At 42.8% G+C, this 20,657-nt stretch overlaps 1 protein-coding gene across 4 annotated transcripts in view; it reads right to left on the reverse strand.

The window, feature by feature from the left end:
- Positions 1-20,657, reverse strand: part of XYLT1 (xylosyltransferase 1) — a 167,172-nt gene that overhangs the window by 16,556 nt on the left and 129,959 nt on the right. For 2 of the 4 annotated variants that reach the window (XM_085074773.1, XM_085074775.1), the window contains 4 exons: positions 12,235-12,451; positions 9,974-10,150; positions 7,780-8,039; positions 4,266-4,461 (listed from right to left, as the gene is read on the reverse strand). In XM_085074773.1, coding sequence (XP_084930899.1) covers positions 4,266-4,461; positions 7,780-8,039; positions 9,974-10,150; positions 12,235-12,451 — 850 coding nt within the window. Of the gene's footprint in view, positions 1-4,265; positions 4,462-7,779; positions 8,043-9,973; positions 10,151-12,234; positions 12,452-20,657 lie in introns of all 4 variants that reach the window. The other 2 variants (XM_085074772.1, XM_085074774.1) reach the window with 1 other exon arrangement.

A 20,657-nucleotide genomic window follows, 5' to 3' on the forward strand; every position in this document is an offset into this window, starting at 1 on the left:
CACCAGTAGGATGACATAAACTTCCAATCTGTTGTCATTTACACTTGTGCACTACTGAAAACAGCATCTCTAACCAGAGTGGTGGAATTGGCCTTCTCAGGCCAACTGGTGTATCCCAGCACTAAGGCAGCATGTGTTTATGAGGCTGAGCACTATCCAACCTTTCCATCAATTCTCCTGTGACCACAGGATCCCCACTTTCAAAATATATGTAGATACTGCAGATTTTCCCCATACAGAGCTGTCCTTGTCCCTAAGCTTCACCTCACAGGGGCATGGTCAGAACCTGCTTTCCTGAAAGCATAAGAAATAATTGTAGCTCATTTGCTTCAGAGATTTTTTTTCTAGATTTCATCTCATTTCATGAGAATAAGTGATTCCAATATAATGCCTAAATCCCCCCAAATCCCCAAAACACAATGATTACCTGACATCTATTACCTGTACTGGAAACTGTCCAGTCTCCAGTCCCTTCTAAATAAATCCCTGTGGCTGGCAGACAAATTACAGGAGGACTGCAAGCAAAAAGCTACAAGGTCAGTAAAATAAAACCCTACCAACCCTAAATCCATCTGTCATCACACAAATTCCTCCTACCGGACTATGACACTGCAGAATATGAGACAAAACGAGCTTTCCACTCCTCTGCAATCAACACAGCATTTCTGGTGTTTCAGAGGTATTTCACCCAGCACACCAGCTAATCAGACCAGACAGCACAGCCCAGATATCAGACCCAAGCATCGAGTGCCTCGAGGAGCTGTCAGTGCATGCTCTCTTGACAAGACTGACTGAATATGTATGGAAATTAGCTGAGAAAGAAAATTTCCTGACCAGACCTTATTATCTACTCTGCCAACCTTCACTGAGTGCGGCCATATCACACCTACCGGTGCTCAAGGGACCTGGAAATAATACAGTCACAACACGGGAAACAAATCTACACCCCCCTGGGCAAAGAAAAGTCTGTAAGGAAGCTCTTTCCACCACATTCAGTATTTCCTACTGAAGAATTCATTGGAAAAAATTTATTTCATCCTCAAAAATTAAACATTCACTCCTGACATCCAACTGCTTCCCCTCTCTTTAGTTTCTCATCCCTGAGAACAGAGATCAGAAAGTTACAGTCCCCTTGCTCCAACCTCCAGGTGACACTGCTCCACACCAGGCTGCACAAAAGATGCTGAGGTGTGTTCACATGCACAAAGGTGTATCACACTGCTCTGTAGAAGAGCTAAGGCTGCTTTTGGGGGAAAACTGTAACACAATTATTATCTGGTTTTAAGCTTTGTGCAGGTGTGGCATTGGGTTCCCTAAAGCAAAACAGAAGTTAACACCACCTCGGGGAGGGAAAGGCAGGGGGCTGTACATTCTGCTCATGGGATCTGCCCTTCATGTCTGGTTTCCAGCTGGGGACATACTTTCCCATGCTGCACAGCTTGCAGTACCAGCTGCTTTTAGAAGCACAGTATTTTATAGGGAATTTGACTTAAAGCACTGGTTAGAGGTTTATAACCCTTGAACTTTATACAGCTGAGTTCTCAGTACCGAGATGTCTGATTTTACAGGGCAGGAGATACTACAGTTCTATAATAACTTCCATAGCTCTTTAAAACATTGTAAGCAGGCTTTCACTTTCAAATGGAATATACCAAGTATGGGATGGAATCAAGCAGTAATGAATATCTGATAAATTATGAAGGGATGTGGCACAGAAACTGACATTTTCCACATCATTATTTTAATCACCTTTATTTTGGGTTTCAAGAGCAAGCACTGTGCACGGGATACTTTTGGAAAGCTGGAAATCTCTCATTGGCTCAAAACTTCTGCTTCTATCTCTGTTCAAACCCAAGATAAAATTTTCCCAAGATAAATTATACCCTGATTATGGGTTTGTGTCTCATTGCTCACCACAAACAGGACCATTAGGTTCACACAATACACACTAATTGCCTGCCACCTAGTTTATTTTATTTGCTGTGATGAATCACAAGTCTTAACAAGACCAGAAGTGAACTTAGCGTTCAACTGATAGACAGTGAGCTGAGACTTTTGGTTCTGTGCAGCAAATCAATCCCCTGCCCTCCACGGAGAAGCTGCCTGAACCCAGGCTGGCAGGACACATAGTGTGTGCAATGTGCATGAGCCAATTTTAGGAGGTGTGGGAGTTCCATGCTTGGAAATCATCTCTCTTGGATTTCCTGTAAGTTTGTTTTATTGGACTCAGCCTGCAGGAGCCGTGTGCCATCAAAATGCTGTCACTAACTCACCCCAGCTGTGGGACAGCTCAGCTGGCTGATGGCTTCCCACTTGTCTTTCCAGGGTGTGTGGTGAAGGCAGAGAGGAGCAGAGGGCAGGAAGCAGGGACTGGAGAGATCCCACCATCTCTGCTGCAACCCCACTTGTGCATCAGGGTCACAAAGAAATACCCTTGGGAGCACACTGAATGCAGCATATTTGTGCTCTTCCTGCTGGCCCCAGTGGTGTGAGCTGAGAGAGGGGAGAAAGTTCCCAGCTAAAATAGCCCCATTCAGTTTTAAATTCCTGCCAGATCATGGGGTGAAAGTCATCAAAGAATGAGCAGTTCTATGTCCCAAGAGCACAAATCTTAACATTCTTTTCTGTGAACACTGATGTTTCCATCTTAGCTCAACTGCTAAGTTTGTTTTTCACTTGCGGGACCTTGACAAAGCAGTGGCATTTTAATAAGCAGTAGCAGATCAGAGCTTTCCAGCCACACTGAAGCTGAAGAAATTAATGCTGGATTTATAGCAGGGTAACTGAGAGACTAATTTGGCTCAGAGGCAGAGATCCCTGCAGGCCAAGGGAAGGCAGAAAGTAAAAAAATCATTAAAAAAAGATTAAATTATTTACTTTGTACCTCCTGGTCTTTTAAAACATGAATCATCTATAAGAGGAGAGGACAATTAAAGAGGTTAGGTGAGAAAATATAATGAAAACAAGTAAGCAGACACCAAAACTCTTTTTGTGAGTTTCAAATGGAAGAAAGTGTTCCCTCTGGGGGAAAGGTACCCTGTGGCCAGAGGGACCTGTCCAGTAGCCACTGACTACATTCTGGCCACAGGTCAGTTTCCTCCCTACGCCTCCAATGATGTATCAGATATATCCTTTCTAAATATTTTCGTTTGAGTTCTACAATACCAAGATCAATATGTTCTTTTCACCACACAGTTAGGAAAAAACTCTCTCCCTGCTGCCAGCCCAGTTGCTTTCTAAAAGAGGACTCAGAGCAGGCATCAGGATTAAAGTGAGACTAAAAGCACTAAATAAACAGCAGAAATACTCTCACAAATCACAAGAATTGGAGCTTGTATGAGCATTTATCACAGCACGAAATGGCAGGCCTACCATCCGACACATTGATAAATGAAACACACTTTCCATCCATCTCTTTAATGGCACATTAGTGTCATGGATTTGCCATGCACACCAAAACACTGAATCCCACCTAGGCATTTCTTAATTGCTCAAGAAGATGGTAATTTATGGACTTAGCCATAATGACTGCAACACATTTGTTCAATCAATTTTATACCTTAATTGAAATTTGCGGCTTAACAAGAAAAATCATGAAATTAACTGCTCAGACAGTTGTACCTTTAAAACAGAACACAGATGTCAGGTCCTATTAGTGGTCAACTTTCCTGATATATTTTAGGGTAGATTTTTTATACTCTATGACAGATACTGGGACTAATTTCTAGAAAAAATAACAAGATTTGTGGGAAATCTCAGCCACTGCTGTGATAATTTTCTCCTTTGTGTTACAACATCAATATTCTGCTCACGTGTGGTATCAGTACCTGACTATCACTAATTTTATGAGGTTTTTTTCAGCGTACACTTGAGAGAAACATTTAAACATGTCACCATTCTCATCTGGAATTGCAGAAAAATGTCATTTTCCCCAGGTGCCTTTCACAGCACTCACAAAAATCACAGTTGCAAAACTTGTAAGTTAGTTTTAAATTATTGAGCCCCTTTGACAACAACAAAAACCTTCCATTTGTTTTTAAAACAGAAGGGAGTGAGGACACTCAGATTAACGTAAGAAATGAGTGTCGACCATGGATCTGGACAGGCAACAGTATCTCCTTCTATGATGAGGATGTACATTAGCTAGAAAGCCACTCTCACCTCAAATTTCCATGGAAATACATTTTCCAAAGGCTGCTGATTTAGTATAGACTCTCGTGATGCCAAAGGCTCATGACACTACATGGGTAGCTATGAACACTCACCTCTGAGAACTGCAACCTTCCGAAATCGCTCGGTGGACTTGCGATCTTGAAGACTTTCTTGGGCATCACCCACGTTTCCAAAGTTTCCAGCTTACTGACAGCCAGATTGGTTGCGTGGTGCCTGATCAGGAAGCCTTGGAAACGGTCAGCAAGGAAGTAAAGGTGGATGGAAACTGGATGGCCCATGGGGTAGTATCTGTAAAACAGCACACACTCATTAGTTATGCAAGAGAGACATGAAATCTCCATTTACTTGGAGCTAATGGCTTAAGGAGCATTCATTTCAAGGAGAAAATCCACCACTGTACATTAAGAGATTTCAAATGTGTTCATGACTCATTATCAAATATTCTTAGGCTGTTCCGATTACCCCGAAATGTAAAAATATGTTACTAAGAATATAGGCTCATTTATCCCACATCCACAGCTGTAAGCTCTTTAGGAGGTCCCTCTGTGTGCCACAGAGCTCTTCTCCCTCCCCTCCTCTCCTGGTGCCACCCAGAGCACACACAGATTGTTTGGCTGCAGCACTGTTTGCTCAGATGAACTGTAGGATAAAGGATGTCTGTGCTCCAGAGCAGGTGCTGCCTTTCCTGCCCCAGCATGGTCAGCTGTGTGATCAGGCACTGACCCCTGGGCTCCCTCCACCCCTTTACCCAAGGGTAGGGCTCTGCACGGTGGCACTGCAGTGAAGGACACCAGGATCCTGTCCCCTTTTTAGGTCTCCTTTATTCTAGGAAAAAAACTTCACATTCCTTAAAGACTTGAGGTTGCTTTTGCCATGATTTTTTTATTCATAATTAAAAAAAACCCAACAACCTTGAAAAAAGGTCAAACAACTGGGCAAAACCAGTCATTGGGAGATCTGGAAGCCTTCAGTTGCAGTTCAGATTTAAAGACATTGTAGTCACAGCTTCAGATAATTAAAATGTTTGGTTGATTGTCTGCTATAGTCTCAGAAACATCTGTAACGATGTTTGGGTACATATGGATGCATAAATAATTGAAAATGTGTTATTTGTAGCTCAGAAATCAAATATTTTGCTACTCTACAGCACTGACATCAACTGCAGCACCAGTTAAACCAGCCAGCATCACACCTTCCCAATAAGTCAGCTAAGTCTGACTCCTCATGCTCATTACCACAATTAAAGGATGAGCACTAAGAGGAGCTAACCAAGAAGGACTTTCCATTGTACAAGGTCAGCAACACCCAGAAGGAAATCTCTTGAGCTGGAGAAATCAACATAAGAAGACAGGACACCAACAGGGCCAGCACTGATGGACTGAGCAAAAACACTGCAGAGCTACGCAGCCAATGCCAACAACAATCTGACTTCTGTTCTGAGTACTAAGGCCTCCTGTTTTATATGTGTGCAGCAGCAAATATTTACAATATCCTTGAAATAGTCTGAGTAAATTGCCTCTTGGCAGCAGAGAGTAAAAATGCCTAGAGATGGAAGAAATGAATTAAATCTCAATCACACATTAATGTTGCTCCCACGGAAGATGCTGACACTCAATCTCCGTCGGTGCCCCAGCAGTCTGAGGGGGGCAGGGCTTTGTGAGGCTGTGAGTTGGCTCTCGTTAGCAAAGTGTGCAAGGCACTGCTCTTATCAACAGTTCCTGGGCTGCTGGGGTGCCAGCATGGCACTGCCTCCAAGGGGGATCCAAGGTGGGAGCAGCTTGCCTGGCAGTGCTGGGAAATGAGCTGGGGTGCTGCCTGCAGGATCAGCCAGCTCGGGGCTGCTCTCAGCCCCACAGCAAAGACAACACTGTGGAGGTGCTCAGCCCAAATCCAGCCTGGCATTACTGTGTTAGAGACAGCAAAATCACCAGAGGGAAAGAGGGAAGGTATAGATGCAAACACCCAGAAGGACAGTGCAGTATCGAAAGATATGTGAATCATAAACATGAGGATTATCCATCTTTCTCTGATCTAAACTGGATGCTGACTCACAGTGTCTTGAGGGAGCTCAGGTAGGTATGAAAATGAAGCCTCCACTCTGTATCACTGTTTGCAATTCCTCCCTGCACTGTTTCATGAAGCTCCAGCCTGCTCTAAAGGAGCTGTGCTATATCCAGAGACAGCTGCAGTCACGGTGTCCCCTATCTATAATCTGAGCAAGCTTGAAAAGCACCTTGAGTTCCTGTGCAATGGAAAGTTCCTCAGAAATGAAACTGATAATTGATATAAATCAGTATCAGAACAGTGGCAAAAGGAGTGAGAACAAAAGTGATTGTCAAATTATTTCAGTACTGGTTATACATAGTCCCCATCCTCTTTGCTGGCTTCACTCTGCAGGACAAATGACCCAGGACTTCCTTAGGTCTGCCTTTATTTCATATAAGGAAGGCATGCTACTAGCGATTATTTCTATCTAATTGTTATTGATCTTTTATTGCTTTGCACCGGTAACCTTCACTGACAAAACTCTAATAGGAATCTGGAGCACTTATTGCCACATCTTTCTAAATGGGACATTGCTCAGCACTTCCATGACTAATTTAGGAAGGTCAAGGCACATTTGGTTCCCTCTCGAGAACACAAGAGGGGCAACGTCCATCTATCAAAGCACATGGAGCATCTTCAGTGTTTGCTGACTTAGGAGCTATGTGTTTTTTATCAGGATAAAAAGGCAGGGCCCAGAAATACATTCTGAAGAAGGAATTAAGAGATGGTAAAGTAAGACTTTAGAAGATGAACCCTCTCTGCTTTAAATCTAAACGGTTTCAGATGTGTGTGCAGGCAGCAAACATCTGCCATGGAGAGCCTTTTCTGTGCAAGTCTAAGTTCAGGAATTCTTCCTTCAAATCCCTTTTAGACTGAATTCTTCTTAGCCAGGCTTTTTGGTGAAAAAGAAATCTAGAATATAGGGCGAATTTCCTTTGAAAGAACCTATTTGAGATAAATATATGTATAGATTTAGATGCATAAACACTTACATATATTTTATGTATTTGATGCTAATAGATCTTACCAGTTGCAGCCCTTTTGGCACAGAGAGCTGCACCAAGCAGGCAAACTGAGCCAAGCAAGCTGTACTCCATGTGTGCTCCCAGGGGAACAAACAAGCAAGGACCATTAACCTGCCTGTGTTCAGATTTGTTCTGAAATCCTGTCCTCTGCTTTTGGTAAGCATAATAGAGGTGAACACGACCTCTGCTGCAATCACACGGAGGGTTTAGGAGCTGAGGCTATAATACACTTGCTGAAATTAATCAAGGGAAACGCAGCAGTGGGGGTAGCACTGCCCAACTGGATCCTGTCAGTCTTCATCAGGCCGGAGAGGAGCTCCTTAAAAGTGCAGCAAACAGGTCACATAATGTCAACTCGGAATAACCAACGCTTTATTATGGACATAAATACTCCTGGAAACAAGCGCTGTGCACTTGCAGCTGCCTGGCCCTGCTCATGGCCGTAGCTGTGGCCAACAAAGCCCAGCAGAATGAACCTCCAGCAGAGCTCGGTGTTCCCTGTGTCCCCTGAGCAGCCAGGCAGGCTCACACTGACCTGCAGCTGTTGTCCCCAGCAGTGTGGAAGGAGCTCTCGGCTCGGCGCAGGCCCAGGCGGGAGAAGGAGTGGAACATGGTGAGCGCCACGTCGCTCAGGGAGCTGACGCCGTCGGGCTCCTCGTACACGTTCTCCCAGTAGGAGCGCAGCCCCGGCGTGCCCGGCGGGTAATTCCCGTACAGGTAATAGTCCAGCTGGCCAATGATCTCCTGATTCACTACGGCTTCGAATTTGCGGGCAAAGAAAGTCGGCCTGGCAGTCTGCTGTTGGGAGAGGACAGGAAAAGACACTGAGTTCCCACTTGCAGACACGACGCTTTGTCTTATGCAATGGGCTGGAGTTGAGGACATGAACTAGTTCTCTCCATGGGCAAAGATGACTCGAAAGGTCACCTTTGGGACCATTCATCATTAGGAGTGATGCTAAAATTCAGCTAAAAACATAATTATTGCATGGAAACATAGCTGTGTCAATCCCTTCGTACCAGCAGTCACCCCCACTGCCTTGCTCAGGGAAGCTCTCCAAGTGCAGGAGGGGTGGGGAATCTTCTCCAAACCCCCATGTTAGCCCAGAGGCACTGCAGCCCTGGCAGCAAAGGGTGCCGTGGCACAGGGGCTCAGAAAAGGCAGAGCAGCATTTTCTGTGTGTGATTTGCTGCTAGGAAGTGGTAAGAGGTCTCTGGGAGTGGTGCCACCTTTGGCTGAGGTTTCTCTGCTTCTGAGTGATCCTGCCCAGATTTTTTGCTCTGCATTTGACATAATTTTGGGCATATTACTGCTTTATATGCTACTCAACTACCATTAGCTTTCAAAAAGTCTTTATTTTGCCTTGTTCATATTTGAGCATGGGTTTTGAGGTGCCAAGGAGTTCGAGAGTGCCCCAGATGGTTGGAAAATTCTTTTGAGGATGCTCAGTTTTGCTCTGAGACGGCGCATGCTGTGGGCTTTGTGATCTCAGCTTGCTTTGTGCCTCCATGGGAACAGCAAGCCCCAGCCTTGTGGTGCCATGGGCTTGCATGAGGGGCTCTCTCAGCAGCAAGAGTAAGAAGCTGCCTTTACATCCATTCTGATTTTGAACCTTCCCTTCCAGCTCATCTTACCTGATTGTTTTCTGAAATACTGTTGTGGGCTCACAGCCTGGAGCAGGTCAGGCTCTGTAGTCTGGCAGGAGTTTTTTAAGAATTGCCGTTTATTCTGTGCTGGAGACTTCACTGGGATTGGTGTTTGGGGCAGCAGAATCTCTCTTAGATAACGTCTCATTTGCTCTTTTTGTGAGTGTCTGTGTCACTGACTTGAAGCGTGCTTGGTAGGCAGCACGTTACAGCAAAGAAAAGATCTCTGTTCCAGAGCAGTCATCATTTCTGTGCTGTAGGGTAACACATTCCCCATCCCACACAAAGCCTGAACAAACATGCTTTATGCAGGGAACCCCGAGGAGCTGGAGGGATGGAATTGCAAATCTGGTGACCTTGAAACAAGTGGCTGTTCATTCTTAATAAAAGATACCCAGGCCGGATACAGCCTCGAGACTGAGTGCACCCTGGAGCACAGGACTTGCTCTCATGTCTGCCTTGTGGAAACTATCACAGAGGAACTGATTAAACTTTTTAAGACAGTCCTGCCAAACCTGGGTGATCAAAACCTCATGACTAAGGCTCCCAAAACCATGAGATAAACTTCAATATAATCGTGCTGATGAATATAATAATGAAAATGGATTTGCCTTGTGCTATGTAAGCCTCTAGCAGGCACACTACTCAACTTCTAAGCTTTTTTTAAAGATGATAAATGTTGTTTAACACTGAAAGCCAGGAGTTTCATGAAGTGATGAAAAAACCTGAGCTGGAATTTTGGAAAAAACTCTTTGCAATAAACTCACAAGAGTTCCCAAGTAATAGTGGTACAGTGAGAGATGTGTCAAGTTTCCCGCCTTTCTAGCAGAGCAGATTACCAATGCCAAGAAGTCAAAAGAGCTGCTTTGTGACCTCAGCATGCAGTAGTGTATCTCCAGAGCCAAACCACAGAACTAATCTTTCATTCTCCTGAAGTTAAGAGCAGAGCTTCCTCATATGTCTCTCTCCACCCGCCTGATGGAGTCAAAGCTTCCCTTCCCTCTCCCAGCTGCAGCCATGCATTCAGCTGGCTCTCCACACCCAGCACAGGGCAAGAGCCTCTCTGCAAGTACACTCAGTTACCTGGAACCGGTGGAAGTCTGCAGGTTTGAAGTCATTGGGAGAGCAGCCACACCAGTCAACAATGTGCTTGTACTGGCACTTGCAGCCCAGCTTGCGGTTCCAGTTGGTGATGCGCAGGTTGTTGTCCACCATGGAGTCACAGAATGGGCTGTTCTCCAGAACGGTGTGAAAGAAGGACTGCAACAAACAGAGCACACACCTTAGACTTAGCTCCTCAAACTCCCATCTTCTCCTTCACTTCAGCCCATGGGCCCAAACCTATGCAGGTGACCTATTTTCATTTGAAATGACAGAATTAATAAGCCCTATTGTTCTGCCCTGTATGAGACCTATATGTGCTTGTATTCCACAGAGCATGGAAAAATCCCAACACTCTACAGACCCAGCCATACTGTAAGGACACCCAGCTAAGGTCTTGCTCCAGCAACCTGGCACAGAATAACGGCTCTTCTGCAGTGACCAGCTTTGGGCACTGGGAGTCCAAAGGACTCCAGGAAAGGCACCAGTGCCAGCAACCATTTTATTTTTATTTCAGCTGTATGAGTAATTCTAAGAACTTCCCATTATTTCTGTTCTGTAAGTTACTCCCTGGTCTAACAGATTTAGTTCCATTTCTCTGAGCAATGTCCTAATGGCACATTTCAAGTTGTTTTCTAAAATAATTCTAAAAGCTACATCATCACCCTGGTTACTATGATAAAAAAACAGTCCCAGACAGCTCTTCTGTGGGTGTCAATCTTCAGCACTCTGCAATGCATTGCAGGTTGAGTGGCTTTGATCTGAAATACACAGTTCACCCTAGGCACCAAAAGGACATTCTGCCTCCTGCATTTACATCTGAAATCATAAGTCTTTATTTGCTGGCTCATGGCAGCATGGAATTCCTATTGGGCAATCCTAATTATATCATCATAATATCAGCTATTACATAAACCATGCATAATGGGGACTGATATAGCAGGTTAACAGGTCAGTGAAGGCAGGGCCATTTTACAAAACCAGCTATGTATCTTGCAAAGAAAATCTTGTAGAAAAAAGCTATGGAATGTCATGAATTTAGCCCTGCAAGAGACCATTTTTGGAGCAGTGACTTCTCTTTAAAATCAGCAATAGCAAGATCTATAAATAACCAGCATAACATTAGCATGGCTGGCCCCCAAATAATCCCCCTACTCTTTTTAATGTTAAATGACAGCCCAGTGAATATGGATTTTATGCTTGAACTGTTTAGTTAAACCCATAAAGGCATCCATTCTCATTCAAGCGAGAGGGCAAAAAAACCCTACCCAATTACCCATTGCCCTGTGTCCTTTTATAGCAATACAGGAATTTCTCTAGATAATGGATGAAAAGGTTATCAGAGTAGAGAGAAAAGGTGATTTTTAACAGAAATGGGATTAAAAGAAGATTATGCAACATGTGTGTGGAATAATAAACTCCTATCAAAAGATAACAATCGCTGTGCTCCACCACAAGCTAACGAGCCTAGATTGCAAGATTGGTGTCATCAATCCCTCAAAATGCCAAGGCAGTTCTGGGTTTAAAGGCAGTCACCAGGTATTCCTGGGGATGGCTGACTGCTGCAGCCTGTGGAGCAGAGCCTGGCAAGCCAGGGGAGCAGTGAACCTGCTGGGACAGGTGTGGCACAGGCTGCCAACCTGAGCTGCCATGGCTCTGTGCTCTCCCCAGACAGAGCACATTCCTGACACACTGCTGCACACCAGGCAGAACCCACACTGCTGTGCACTCCCCTTCTGCATCACTTGTAGCCACAGCGACTCCTGAGTGATCTAAATTATTTGTGACTGTGCCTTCTAGCTGAGTTTTGAACAGAACAATAAACTTTTGTTTGCAGGGTTTATATTTTTAAAGAAAAGCGCTGGATAATAGCAAGGAAAGCTACTTATGAAGACAATTCGCCATCTCTAATATCCTTCAAAAGCTTTGTGCAGGAACAATTTGCAAGCAAAGGGCAGCTGGATTTTTGGTTGTTCAGTAACAGATTAATAGGCTTAGAAGTATAAAACAAAGCCATTCCTTGCAAAAAAGTCCCACGAACAAACAAAGCAATAAACAACTGCCAAAGGTGTTCTAAGGCAAAGAGCTTACTCTTCACAGAAGTAAAATTTTCATTACGCACTGTGGGATGCTCCAAAGCCTACTGACATGAGGCAAAAGCCCCTCTGACATCAGTCAGATTTTGGGATGAGCACAAACACTGCTGCACTGAACACACAGAGGGATTCTTTGCATTCACATACCTCGGCAGGAAGCAGCGTGTAAGAGTAAAACCTCTTCATCTTTGTTACCAGATCATCATTAGAAAAAGTGACATATTCCACAAACTTCCTGTTCAGGAGGAACCAGTCTGACCCTCCGTCAACTGTGATTCCTTCGGGGATCTTGCGGTCCCCCAGGCGCCACATGTGTGTGTCACACTCCAGGAAGAGCCGATCCAGTCCTTGTTTTCTGATAAATCTGAGGGAATGCAAGGGGAGCCATTAAAAGTTAATTTGTGTTTTGTTATCATCAGGAGCTTTATAAATAAAAAGCTACTTTCTCAAACAGAAAAGGATCAAAAGGTCACTTGTTTATATTTCTGTACTATTCATAAATAATGTAGAGAGGATTAATGAATGATTAATCAGTCATACGTTCAGTTACTGAGGCAAAGATCAACAGATTGCTTTTAAACATCATTTACACCTTCTGCTGTCCTAAGGCTGTGCAGGTGACAGAGCTGTAGGGCAGGAAAGTCCATAATGTTCATTATCTCTGAACAAACCACTGCAGAAGAACTGCAACATGAACAGGAACTAAACACAATCTGTGATAGGCTTCTGTCTCTAAATAAAACTATGTTTTTTCAAAAACAGGAAAGTACACAAAGGTAAAATGACCAATTTTCTCCTATGTTATTATTTCATTAATTTTTCTACAGGGGTATAGCCAATTAGGACGAAATACCATTGTATTGGTCTTTACTGTAGAATGAGCAAGTTTGCTCCATTTTCAAGTCTATGGGGAGCAATGTTTTGTTATTGCTGAACCATGAATAAAAGGAGCAACTGCAGAACTGCAAAGTTATGGAAATGAATTATTTGAGACCAATATAAGAAGATAAGAAAAGCTGGGAAATCAATTGGTGTTTGAAAACACTTTGGACTGGATGCCCACCCATGTTTTCAGACTGTCTCACGCAGGTTTCCATTTGTTACACCATTTTGGAATGATTTCCCTAAGGAGAAGCAGGGCAGCTGTGAATTAGTACAGAGGGGCTGAGTGCCATCCACCCGTGCTGGATGTTGCACTGGACACATCCCATGTGCTCTGAGCTGTGACAAATGCTCACCAACCACACACCACAGCCACTCACAGCCACAGACCCCTCTGGCTGCAGGACCTGCAGGGTAACAACAGCTGTGGCACATACAGCCAGAGGGACATCACATTCCCTTCCTGACCCACACAGAGCTGTGCCAGGGTGTTTCAGGATTAGGAAGTGAAGGTGACATTTTTGGGGTCCTCAAACACATGCAACTGAAGGAAAGAGAAAAGAAATAAAAGTTAAGGAACACCACCGAAGCTTTCTGGAGTCCTGCATCTGGAAACATGAGCATTAACCCCGCAGACAACTCCCTGGTTCAAGTTCTGCTCTATACCAATCAAAGAACTGAGATGCAATTATGAAATGGTGCATATTAATTTTCAAAAAGACCGTAAATGACTTCAGGGTCTATGTCCTACTGATAGCTATGTCTCTTTTCACAGTATGAGAAGAGCTCCTCTGTTAACACAACAGTGCAGAAAACGTGTAAACGAGAGACGAGAAATTTTTCTTTCCATGAACAAGTTTCTAATTTCATGTTCCATTATGAAGGATAATAGAAAAGTCTTGCAATTTTAATGCAGTGCTCTGGAATGTAATCTTCAAATTCAATATTTATGCAGTTATCTCCAAATCAAATATTAATGTGCCTGAAAGTTTGGTCATTTATTTATTTCTCTCAAAACTAAATGCTCATTAGAGTTAATTATTTTAAGAAAATAACAGAACTTTATTGACTATATTTAAACAGGAACATAAAGTTCTTTTCCATGAAGTAATTTCTTTCAGCTGCTATCTCTACCAATTTATCACCCTTTACTCTCATTTTCAAATAGAAGGTTATTTGACTGCAATAGAAACCCTCAAACACAAAAAACCACCTGGCCATTTCAAAAACTGCTCTGTGTACAAATTCCCTTAGCCTGTATGAATCACATGGTGCAGCTCACAGCTCCCTGGCACTGTAACAGCTTCAGCCTTATTGTCTGAACTTGGCAGCAGAAGAACATGACCACACGAGAGATGAGAAGGTCCCAGCAAATCTTGATTCATAGCTTCATGTTTTCCAAAATAGTTGACAGGCTCTCCTTTTTTTCTGTATGTGTACAGTTCTATGGTATTTTCAAGCTAATGGCTTGGAAAAGCAAATCTTAGGATATGCAGTGAAATGAGTCAATTCCTGGGAGTACAACTGTTTTCACAACAAATCTCAGGCCCCAAATCTTATACAACTGGGTTATTAGAAGAAAGTAAATGTACTTTCCAATCACTCTTCCTCCAGCAAGGCAGCACTGCCCAACTGAAGGGCTGCAATGCCTTTGGAGATCTCCAAAGAAATGACCCTTTTGCTTGTGCTTCTTGAAACCTTCCTAGAAACATCATACCAGGTTTCAGATCCATAAACTGAACAGAGAGCAGGTGTTTTTTAGAAGGCTCACCCTTACTGGGCCTCTTCACACACAGTCACTACACCTAAATGGAATAAGGCATTAGCCAAGCCAATAATTTCTGTGACCTATGAAGCAATGATTTATCCAAGGGGCTGGGAAGACACAGCTCTCCACGGGGCAATTGCTTGCTGTTCATTTATGTTCCTTGGGAGCCAAGAGGACCAAGTGTATTTCAGATCTGCTGGAAGCTAAACAGGAGGGGTTGCTGGCACAGAGAGCTGAACTGCAACCAAAGTGGAAAAGGTGGATGAGGCTCCCTTTTTTCCCTTCAGGCTCTCTTCTAGGATGACTGATGCTCCCAGCTACTCCAGCAATAGCAGTTTTGGCACTCAGGCAGGCAAGAACTTCCTCTAAGCGTATTGAATACTGCCTGAGGGAAAGGGAAAGGGGCTATTTGTATGCCACAAAGGCCTTTTCAAAAAATGAAAAACTCTCAAACGCTACAAACAGTTCCTAAAGATTTTTGACTAGCCATCCAAGAATGCTTGCAGCCACCTCTGAAAAAGAACGATAACAACGTGGAGGGCAAAAGTATGACCCTACTGATTTGTTTCTAGTCTACTGCTGTATTTCATTAGTTTCTGGTTATACTAAAGGGAATACCAAAACAGTACATTTTATAAAGCCAGGCCAAGCTTCAGAAAAAGCAATGAAATGCAAAAAGAGAGTGGTTTTTCCCCTTGTCTTTCTCTCCTGGGTCTCAGAACAGCTTGCAGATAACTCCCAAATTAAAAGTAGAAAAAAAAGCTTAGCAATAGCATTTCCTTAATCTTAATCAATGTGGAAAAATTCACCTTCATTCACCCTGAATGTCAGGTAAGACTGGAACACCTCTACACTGGCCAGGACAAGGACATCCAAATGAACCAAGGTGTGGTTGACCAAATACAAAGAGATTATCATCAGATGAAGACAACTGACCTTTCTCCTAATCTAAAACAAACAACAGGAGGAGAACAATGATGATAGGAAAGGAGCCAACCAGGAGAAAGTAAAATTAAAATAAGACTAGGGTTAAGAAAAGCATGCCATTTTGCCTTATTTAATAGAATTCTCCATCTAAGACATTTTATGCTTCCCCTTATCAATTTTAATTCTTCTTAAAGAGCCTCCAGTTTTGGGGACCTGGGATTACACTCAAAAGTAATTAGGAAACACAGGATATTATGAACATGTGTTGCCACCTGAGCTCAGCAATCAGACACTGCCACACGTGAAAGGTGCCACTGTGCCCTGACAGTGTGTGGATGCAGCCTCAGGGTTTACATGGCTCCAGAGAGTTATTTTTATATTTTGCTAAAAAAACCCTACTGCCTGCAGCACGTGGTCTGTCACACTGAGTATAGATGTCAGTCCAGGCAGCTCATGATTGCAATCCAGCTCAGGCAACTCCTCTTACTTTGTAGTTTATTTAAATATTTATAAATGCATTTCAGGCAAGATTCTAGGACTGTATAACACATAAAGCATTTGTAACTTGTGTAGCACATACTCCTACAACATGAGTATAAACACACAGCTCAGCTCTTAATATATATTTTAGCTACTAATAAATACTGTTGCACAGTTACTTAATATCAGCAAAAACATCACAATCTAGTATCTTCCTTTTGGATGGTTTTCTCCAAGGGACAGTGCACACCATGGCAGCTTGGAGAGACCTCTACTCCTGAATGCTCTACTTACACAGTATGTAAGTCAGAAAGTTTTCTGTTTTCTGAAGTTTGTGAATGAGTAAAACTTCCTAAAGTATCAGAGGCTATCAGATTGCTAAATGCCACTTACCAGTGACTTTGTCACTAAAAGGTTTTTGTCTCAAAGGAAAGTATTTTTAGGGTGAAAAGGTTTCTTCCTAAATGTTTACTTTTTCTGGCCTCTTGCCTAGAAAATGTCCCATTGATATTTCTCTGTTAACCAGGTGCAGCTCCCCAGGACCTCATCGACATCACTCAGGATTTAAGAATAAGAACTACGAATAAAAGTTACAAAACACCAGCAAAACAATTCATCACAAGCCAAAAGTCAATGTCAAATCAAGAATCTGTAGAGCTTGGAGCTCCACTAACACCATGGCTGTATTTCCCTTAGTGCATGTGGACAAGCTCTGCACATTGTTTTGACTTTATCTGCTCCTCTTTTAATTGTCTTTAGTCAAAAATTTGAAGAAGAAAGTCCATTTAGTGCGAAAAGTCAAGTAAATATTTTTACAGATGAGAAATGTGAGAGTCACTTGCCAGCAGTGTTTGCACAGCCTCCCTGGAAACACTTAGCAGAGCCAATCAGTTGGGAAGCATAAAACAGTAACTTGCAGTTTAGGTAACCAACAAGAAAGCACAGAACAATATTTTGACAATTTGAGCGTAGCAGTTGCAATAAGTAATTTGTGAGCAATCTCTAGGCTACCATACATTTCCATAAACCAGGCACTGAAAAATTCTTCATAATAAGCAGGTTCATGAAGCCCAAACCTGCACAGAGTGGAATCATTCCCTGCCTGCTCAGACCAGAAATCCTGGACTTCACTAAGTATGCTGAGTCCAGCTGATTTCACTCCATTTCCATCAGTAACTCTATTCTACTAAGGATTAAACAATATTTACAACATCTGAAATAATTAACAATTGGCATTTACGCAAAATGTCTATATGGTAGCAGATAATCATCTGTTTTTCTAAGGACAGGATCTTGCAGTATGTTTCCCAAGACCTCTTCCTGTCATGCTGAAAGCCTCCAGGGATGATCCCCGACTCCCAAAATGGAGCTGAAGCTTGAAAAGGGGAACAGTGTCAAACAGAAATAGCACCTACTTAGTCTGTCAAGATGGGGAAGATTTCCACCCAGTATGACAGGCATCATGTGGAAAGCACAGAACACACAATTCCTGCTGCTTCAAAAGGCCTCCAAAATAACTCTCAGTACAGACAGAAATGATGGAGGAAAAGAGAAGGAGAAAAGATAATTGTAACTTGCTTTTCAAAGTGCTTAAACTGTGGCATCCTAAATGCAAATTTTATGAGGTCAAAAATATTATGAGAGCAGAATTCTTATCTTTTGCTAATTCCCTTACTCAGAAGAAAATATTTAAACACATTACTATCTCAACAATCCCCCAAAGCTTTAATGCCAAGGCAGAAACAAACATCAGCAATATCAGACAGAATTTCTCTCTTGACTGAATTTACTCTAGTGAGATTGGGTTTATTTCCTGATTTGGCTTATTTAAGGAGCAAAAGCCAAAGCTGTAAATAAGCACAGAAATTAAAATGCTTTTAGCAGCTTTGCCCACTGTGATAAACACTCAGGAGTTACCAGAAAACACAGGGGAATCTTACTTTTAAATGTGATTAGTGTTTGTCATCCTTGTCTCTGCATGTCCCACAGCAGAGGAGGACACCAGACCTCATGGGCAGCTGAGCACAGTGGTGTGGAGGGCAGGGATGGCCAAACCCTGCCCTGGGACAGCACAGCTGCCCCTCAGGAGGACAGGCATTGGCTTAGAGCACAAAATACAGGTGACAGAGCAGCCCAGAGTAAGAGCTGAGATGCAGTTTGTGATGTTTGTTCCTGCAGTTCTGTGGGTCTGCAGGAGCTGCAAGTCATGGGAACAGGAGGCTCTACTGGAAGGATTTTTTGACAGCCCATGTTACCACAGTTGTTTAGTCCTATCACATCTTTGCATTCCATTTAGAAGAAATTTCTCATGACTCTTTCTTCTTCTCCACCTTCTCCTATGCATTAACTTCCACTGGTTTTGAAAAACTTTACTTTCCATCTTCTCTGTTTCAAAACAGAAGTCTCTTTTTCAGAGAAAATCTCAAAAAGCCTTAACGTTTCTCAATATTTTAAATGTTGCAGGCCAGGGAGCAAAATGAAAAAAAACCTCTAAAATTCCTTTAGTTGTAGGAAACTTGCAAAGTCTATTTTTTGCAGTAATGACTCTACTAGGAATTGCCTTGTTTTGTCAACAGTTCCATGCATTTCCTTGTGACATAAAACTCAAGAGGGACTTTGAAAGACTCTCCTATGGGTTTCTTTCCACTATTCTTCACTTACATGGTATTTTTTAAGCAATACTGAAATGGCTTCCTCTCACCATCAGGGAGTCCACAACTCAAGTGATTCTGTTTCTTTTTTATATTAAATAAGCAAAAACTGCAAATGATAGTATGCAGAGATGTAGCATGAACTCACCACACACTCAATGATATGAAACCTGACATTTTGCCATCTGTTTGTCTCCAATAAATGTCTTTTCTAGAAGGTTTCTTGTCTCCTCACCTCCTTTCAAGTGACTGAGGGCAAGTGTGATTCCCTCCTGCAAAGGTTTTTGAGCTACCAAATCAGACCACTGACCTGTGGGTACACCAGGGCCAAACATCCGTGCAGCTTAAAAGGATGTTCCCCTTCATAACCATTTTATAAAATGCCTCAGGACCTCAGATGACAGGGCTCAAAAGTCACTGTTTATCCAACTGCAAATGAAGTGAGCTGCTCAATGTTCTTAGATAGCAATGAGATTCCTGATTATTTTACCAGTATCTCAATTTCCCCCTCCTTCCTAATTCTGTCCAGGCCCCATAAACCATGGCTTGCTTCAAACCTTCTCACTTAATCACCTTCCTGAACCAGGGGATGATCTTGCTTGTATACTCTAAGAACAAAAACCACCCTGCTTAGTCCCTTGTCAAGACATATGACTGTTTTTGTTTCTCTTTGCATTGACAGCTTAGAGCACTGTTTTCCAAAACCAAGCAGAAATAAAAGCCCTACAAGGAGGCAAATTGTCAAGCTGAAGCAGTAAAGGCTTTATGGCTCCCCTAATGCTTAGCATAAAGCACTAAGAACATTTGAAAGTTAGCTGTAATGTCTAAATTTTTAAAGTGCAGTCTCTTTGCAGAGAAGATGCATGTTGCTATTTCAGTCGCTACACTTCTCATGCAACTGTTGGGCTGAACTACTTCCAAGCAGAAAATAGATCTTAGTCCATGTGCTCCAGAATACTCAAGTGTTCTAAAAAATTTAGCAAAAAAAGTATAAGGCTGAGGGTAATTTGTGCCAAAGGAACCACCAAATATGTTACATGAGCAGCAGTGTTAAGTGCTGCTAGGACCTATGTGGTTAAACTATTCCAACAGCAGGGATAATTAATTCATTTTTTCCCCTAGTATTTGGGTACTTACTGGGCAATTCATCAGTGCAATACACAGCAGCGTTTACTGTGTGATTCATTTTCCTAACTGACCACCAAACCCCATCAGCCCAGCGTGCAGCACACCAACAACAGCATGTGCCACTGAGGAAAAAAGGCAATTCTGAAATGGGGCTGAAACAGGTGTGTTGCAGCAGTGGAGATTTTGGGAACATGCTCAAGTCCTTTGGTAGCTAAGGCTTCTCCAACCTCTGAGAACTGCGATGGGATTGTGATGCTCCTTGGCACAGTTCAGCAACACCTCTAAAATTATCTGGAGCCCAGAAGCCAGAAAGGGGACAACAAAACTGCAAAGAATAGCCTTAATGAGGAGAAAACATCAGCAGGAGAAAATAATATGGATACATACCAAGCTTTTAAGGGCCTTTTCTTTAGCTGTTTGTATTTTGCCTACGAGCTGGAGATTGCTCAAGGATCTAACAGCATCCAGCCCTCACAGCATGTTTACACTGTTTCCCAAATGACTACTGTGGAAAGGTTTCTGTACAAAACCCCCCACTTCCTGCCAGCCATTGAAGATGTCACATTTGACTGTCTTTATATTTTATAATACATCAGCCAGGTGCTGCTCCTGCCAAAAAAAGAAAAAATCTTCTGCGTACTCCAAATTGCAATAGCTTATACAACTACCAGGTTATTCACTTGCTTTTAATAGTCTAAGACACTGAAAAGAGGAGAAAATGTGTTGCCCACTAA

Source organism: Lichenostomus cassidix, chromosome 14 (genome assembly GCF_008360975.1).
Source record: "Lichenostomus cassidix isolate B80296 chromosome 14, HeHo_3.0, whole genome shotgun sequence".
NCBI classification, from domain to species: Eukaryota; Metazoa; Chordata; class Aves; order Passeriformes; family Meliphagidae; genus Lichenostomus; species Lichenostomus cassidix.